Below are 6,314 nucleotides of genomic sequence, written 5' to 3'. Positions count from 1 at the left end.
TGAGTTTTGACTATGGAATTAAGAGATTAAAAAAAAGTGCGTATGAGGTTAGTTTTTTTTTTGGTAACTGTACAAGGTTAGTTGCCCAGACGAAATACATCAGGATTTCCGCATTTTGAATCGACGTTCATTGAGACAACTAATTTTCTAAGAACCACATGAGACTTATCGCAGTCAGCTTGAAGTGATGCGCTCCAACATTGTGAATATACAATTATTCAACTAACAATTGACACTCTAAGGACTTTCCAGAACAACTGACACTCTAAGGTCCACGCATAAGACCAGTTATATGTAGAAGAAGTCCAATTAGCTTTGAATTGAGCTTTAGACATTTTGGCTAGTTGTTAAAGAAAGTCGGTCAAATCGAGTTTTATTTACCAGAACAACAGTCTTCAAGGGGCTTTGTTCACGTTATTTTCGTAACACAATGTGCAATATTTTAAGGAAAAACATAGATCCATGCTATGATGGGTACCCTATAAAAAACACTAAAAGCAGTGTCACTGTGTCAGTGTAAAAGCTACAATAGAATGTCAGAAACTGCTAGAACAAACAGAATACTGAATCGCTCCCTGCCCTTCAAATCATTGTACCATTAATGTAACAAACCTTCGTCCATATCAGCACATGCAAATGCTTTTCATTTTCAATTCTTTATAGACTGACATGCTGCATCCATCAAGTAAAGTATGACAATTGACAAGAAGTCCCAAAATGGCAACCTTCTACTAACTACACTTGGGAAGCACTTTAGCAGCAAAGTATGCTGGCTCAACTGTATGTTTCACTGTATTCTCTTGCCTGTCTCACTCACGATCATGCATATTACTATAGCATGTGAGATGCAAGAGTTAGATACCAGTAGATATTAAGAAACAAGCAGTTGTAGTCAGTTGTCAGTGGCTGCATCACTCCTGAAATGTTCGACCGGAGAGGGAAGGAGAAGAGCAAGCCTCTGTTTATAACGCTCAATTCGCTGAAGCCGTTCGTCCCTTAATCTGTAATTAAAAGAAGGGGCTAATATGAGAAATGATCCACAACAGATATATCTTCGACAAAGCAGGGTTCACATCTCTTTTCACATCACAGTTGAGAAACGTACAATAAAATTAATGCACTCAGAATATCAGTGCAAGTTATAACATACCACTACTAGGTTTTTTCATATCACTACTAAGTTTTTTCTCCGATCAATTGACTTAACTGATAGTTGCAAGTTAAAACACTACCACCAAATTTTTTAACCTTTGTGCATGTTGGTGATTGTTCTAATTAACCATCCATCAGAATAGTTCAAAAATCCCTCTTGCAATCTTACTTAAAGCTCATGGGTAACACCTTACTAGCAAAGAAGAATGTCAACATACTTCAAAACCATATCCATATAAAGACGAAGTATGAACTACTACTTATTCAGAGGCTCCGAGCAAATTGGCTAGGATAACCCTGATATCACTAGTTAGTTTTTTCTCCAATCAGTTGATTTAATTGATAGTTGCAAGTTGAAACACTACGACCTATGGTTTGACATTTGTGCACGTTGGTGATTGTTCAAATTAACCATCCATCAGAATATTCAAAAATCCCTCTCCTACTCTCCTGGGCTCATCCTAGTCTCCTTCCTGTGCCTAGCACCTTTGAGTAGATGGCTCATGGCTGAGCTCTATAACTAGTATACTAAAAGATTTTACTTAGTTTTATGGATCATCACACCCCCGTTGTTATTGTAGAGCCAGGTGTCATTTAAAAAGTGTAAAAGACTAATCTACTCTGCCAAGTCACAACCGCCAATGTCCTCCCCGACCCCCACTAAAAAATATCTTACAATACAGGTGGCACATTTGGAGATTTATAAACTTAATATTATCACTTTTGACTTCAATCACAGCAAGTGAAGTGAGGCTCCTCTTCTAAGCTACATGATAGGAGTGGTAAGGGAAACATGTAGCGAGTCCAGCAGACTGGTTATGAATTTCGCCTTCGAGCAACTCATCTTTGTATCTTTTCACACAATACCTTAGATAGCAATTCCAGAATAATCACGTATCAAGTAGACAAGTACACACTTGTGCGTTAATTCTTGAAGCCATGCATAGCACATTTTTTTTTTATTAATATACTGATAGGCACTCTTTTCTAACCACATCATCAAGAACTGCACTTAGTTCAATGATGTCAATTGCTATAAATGGAGTTGGCCATTAGCATAGTTGGTTTTCACATTAATTTTGTCATATCGGTCTGTATGAGGCGTATATAACGTGATTGCATGTTTTCATCGGGATTGACACAGCAAAAGACAAGAGATAAAGCATCTACCATCAGGTATCATCATTCAGCAAACAGCTTCAACAGCCAAAGAGTGCAGCCCAAAGGAATTTATAAATTAGGTTTGTTGGAATAAAGGCACTAACCTTGCCCGTACTTTTTTAGCACGCTTCACATGTCTCTGTAACAACTCACAAGCAGACAAATGTTCCACTGAGGTTGCATCCTACAAGCAAATTAACAAACGAATTTACTCAAATACACAAAACAAAGCGAAAATGTGTATTTACATTTAAAAAATGTTAATGATAAGAATAAGATTCAACGAGCATATGAGTAGAGGGAGATTCATTCAACATTACAAAAATATACATATAAATAATCTTTTTTTAAAGAAAACAACTCATGTGACAGTGCAATGCAATTCCGATTCTCAAAGAGTGCAAACTTCAGTAAGCTATACCAGTGACAAATCTGAAATTCCTTTAACCCCAAGGTCTCTTGATTCTAAACAAGGGTACCTTATAGACATCCACTTTAAACATACAAATTACTATAAGATACATTGGGGCCTGGAAAGGCATTACTATACACCCCTAAAATCCCATAAATGCATTGCATGACGCATGCCAAAACCAAAAATTAAGTACCGCTTATTGATAATTTCAATAAAGTACACAATACATTTCACACAGTACTACCAATAAAATGGACCAACTAAGCCACAAGAAAGTCGAATCATGCCAACTCTTGTTTTAGACATCAGAAACAATATTAAGTTATAAACGGTCATGGGATGCTACCATCTCACTTCCAATTGAATGTGCCTAAAAGAAAAGACTTCTTTACTTCATTCATACTATAATTCCACCTCTTTGTCTAATAGATAAGAAAAATATACACTTAGATAAACATTTTCAGAAAAAAATACAAACTTGTTAAAACAACCAACCTCTTCTTTCTCTTCTTTGTGACAACTTTCATTTCTGTCTGTCGTTTGTGAGTTTGCCACACGTACGGGTAAGGGTCTTGGAAGAAGCTTTAAGCCTTCACCGAACTGTGGCTGCCAAAAAAAATTAATGAAGGGCCATGAAACCAGAATCAGACACAATAAGAAAAGTCTTGATATATTGTCATCAATAAACAATCATGGTATTAACGCAGATAGCATCGGATGCACGTTTGTAAGTGTTTCAATGTATCACTACTTGAAGAGAAACACATTACTACCACATTTGCAATAGATTATGCAGTGACTATTTATACATTCATGTATGCAAACAATAATATTAATTCGAAAGGGAAAATGGGTAATGAGTCCAAGGCAGGGTGAGACAAACCCTTGGCAGTGTAGTGGAAATTTCTAGAAAATCAACAAAAAATGACTACAAAATGAAAAAACCACTGCACATAGGAAATAGTTTTTGCAATGCAACATGGTTAATGGCAGTTGCCACGGGTTCCAAGAAGTCAGAATCAAGTCATTCAAGCCCATTAGGATTTGGAATCTACAAATAATATTATCAACATATTATTCATTTTTAAGTCGCTTATTATGAGATGGAGAGAGACAAACTGTCCTTCAACTTTCATTTCATTTATTTCATGATAGAGAAAAACATAATATCCTTAGTCTTTCATCTTAGTCGATTGATCACAAGATCATAGTTTCATAAGTTGACATGACAATTACCATCCAGATCAGGTTAAAGTATTTGTACCATATAGCTAAGCACGTAGATTTCAGTAACTACTGTAAATTGCATGAATTTTAAATTACTAAAGTTTCTTCTTGACTAATGGGATACCAAAATCTAAGTCACATTGATACGGATACATGTGTCGGTGCCCGACATGGACACAGAGCGTCTGGCACGGCGACCTATATAAAGTAGGGCATGGATTAAGATGGCGGTTTCTGAAGCTAGGTAAGTGGCAACAAGTTAACAACACATACAAACTTTACCAACTAAGCTAGCTGAGAGGAGCAGAAAAAATTGGAGAAAGAAGCAAAAATATACCAAGAAGAAATTGCTCCAGAATACGTAAACCCATAGAAAACAGAAAACCATGGCAAACCTGAGTTTCTTTAGGCAAACCGTTCCGCACCCATGACCGACAAAGAGCATAAAGAGAAGCTCCATCTGATAATCTGACCTATAAATAAACATAACTATCTTCGTATAAGGAAGGTCATAGTTTTGTAGTGACTATAGGAATGTGTACAATAGAAAGAGTATAATGGTATTTGAAGGAACTACATAGTTATTCCTTTTCATCTTCATAGTTCAACATATACACTCTATGTTTTAGAGTTCTAGCGTAACTTGTCATCTTTATCATTTCAACCCAAGAAGTATAAGAATGATTACACATGATGTGAGGTGTCATTGCTTCATTTAGAAATGTTTGATTGAAGGAAACCAATCCTTGATTCACTCACTTTACATGCATTGTCAAAACCCAATTTTGCAGTCAATTTTAGCAAAATTATAAAACAAAAAAAAAGAAAAGGGATCTCATGTTTTTAGGAAATCAGTATCACAACTGTTCTTCTAAAAGAAATGGAAACAAAAGTAGATAAGGATAATGCCAACTTACTTTTCGATCGTGAATCGTAACAACTGTATCATCTCTACTTCTATCCCTAATCAAAACCACATAGGGAAAATGTATAATTAGTCTACAGACACAATATATAGAGTAAGGAACAAACAGTAAAATGAATGTCTACCTTGAATCTCTATAGCCATTTAATTCAGGACCTGTTGATGGATATGGAGAAGCCTAAAGAAAAACAATGATTTAGAAACTGTCAGAAGTAACAAATTGCAAAGAATGACGAACGAAGATCTGAGAACAACAGTAAGCAGAATAACTGTTGACCCAAAATCTTGTAATACAAATTAGGTGCATATAGTGAGTCATAAGATGAAATGAATCACGCATAAGCTGAGGCATTCTTTGGTGACAATGAATTTCCCCGAGAAAATAAAAGCAACACACCAAGACAGCTCATAGGCTGCTTGCAAAGTATTACATGCAAATTACAACAACTATATAGCGTTCATTTATATGGCGGCTTAAGTATCTTAATATCTAAGACACCAAGTCCTAGATTCACAAAACAAAGATGATAATACTTATTCATCCAAATGTAATGCGCGACGACACCGAGCCAAAACAACTTCTAAAATTCTAAAAAGAATCAAATACACAACACCTTGTGAATACCGAAATGAAACATTTAAGCTGAAACCACACTACCACTAATAAATTAACAATCTTTATCCTTTTAAATAGCGAAAAACACATAAAAAACTATCATAGTACACTAGTTATTAAAAAAAAATAAACAAACCTTGGGTGTACCAGAAGCAGAATTACTCCTAACAGTACCAACACCCCGAGAAGCAAACGGAGAAGAATGGGGAACCCGGGGCCTCATAAGATTATTACCCGAAATTGGGTGAATCAGAACCAGAAAGCCCATAATTAGGCCTAGTCTGATTACTAGTATTATTATTATTAAACTGGGGAACAGAAGAACGAGGACGATACCCATTGTTTCCACGTGGGTTTGCAACAGTGACAAGTTGATCAGTTGGTTGTTGGGGTCTAAATGTTTTATTAGTAGCAGGTGGAATGAAACCACGACCTGAAGATGAAAGTGGGTAGAAATTATTGGGTTGTTGTTGTTGAAGTGATGGGGTTGTTGTTGGTGGTGGTGGTGATGGTGAGGATTTGGGCTGTGGAGATGGAGATGGAGATGATGGGTTTGTTGAGGCCATGGCTCAAAACTTGAATTCAAGAGTGTTTCAATTTTTCAAATCAACCGGCAAAAACGTTTTAATACACAGAGTAAAATATCGAAACAAATGTCGGTAGTATATATATCGGGAAATTGGACTGACTTTTTACTCAATTTTGACTTGACTTGGAAATGTTGAACCCTCGTCGACTTCTTGGGCTTAAGCAGAAGAAAGACACGCCTCTGATTTAGCCCATTTAATTGACAACCTTGAACCAACTAGTTTTAACAT

General features: G+C 36.2%; 1 protein-coding gene across 2 annotated transcripts; it reads right to left on the bottom strand.

Annotated features, from left to right (window-relative positions):
- Positions 1–440: 440 nt before the first annotated feature.
- LOC147485005 (uncharacterized) lies at positions 441–6,104 on the bottom strand. Of its 2 annotated transcripts, none has more exons than XM_086572595.1 (7): positions 5,633–6,104; positions 5,006–5,058; positions 4,873–4,918; positions 4,351–4,428; positions 3,224–3,334; positions 2,418–2,497; positions 441–1,001 (listed from the first exon to the last, which is right to left on the bottom strand). In XM_086572595.1, exons 1-7 carry the CDS (start codon positions 5,834–5,836, stop codon positions 893–895), a joined length of 681 nt encoding a protein of 226 aa, XP_086428721.1. In that variant the 5' UTR covers positions 5,837–6,104; the 3' UTR covers positions 441–892. The 2 variants fall into 2 exon arrangements, with proteins under 2 accessions (XP_086428721.1, XP_086428722.1); XM_086572596.1 differs by having other exon boundaries at positions 3,224–3,328; positions 5,633–6,088.
- Positions 6,105–6,314: the final 210 nt, after the last annotated feature.

This window comes from Coptis chinensis, chromosome 7 (genome assembly GCF_015680905.1).
Source record: "Coptis chinensis isolate HL-2020 chromosome 7, ASM1568090v1, whole genome shotgun sequence".
NCBI classification, from domain to species: domain Eukaryota; kingdom Viridiplantae; phylum Streptophyta; class Magnoliopsida; order Ranunculales; family Ranunculaceae; genus Coptis; species Coptis chinensis.
Note: the sequence above shows the minus strand (reverse complement) of the source record. Positions and strands in the feature narration are given on the sequence as shown.

What these genes read in the sequence shown, in the direction of transcription:
- LOC147485005 (XM_086572595.1), bottom strand. Translation starts at nt 5,836, where the DNA reads ATGGGTATCGTCCTCGTTCTTCTGTTCCCCAGTTTAATAATAATAATA. An exon ending in TTACGATTCACGATCGAAAA is followed by an intron (nt 4,429 to 4,872) that starts GTAAGTTGGCAT and finishes GTTTATTTATAG; the next exon opens with GTCAGATTATCAGATGGAGC. An exon ending in ACAAAGAAGAGAAAGAAGAG is followed by an intron (nt 2,498 to 3,223) that starts GTTGGTTGTTTT and finishes ATTTGCTTGTAG; the next exon opens with GATGCAACCTCAGTGGAACA.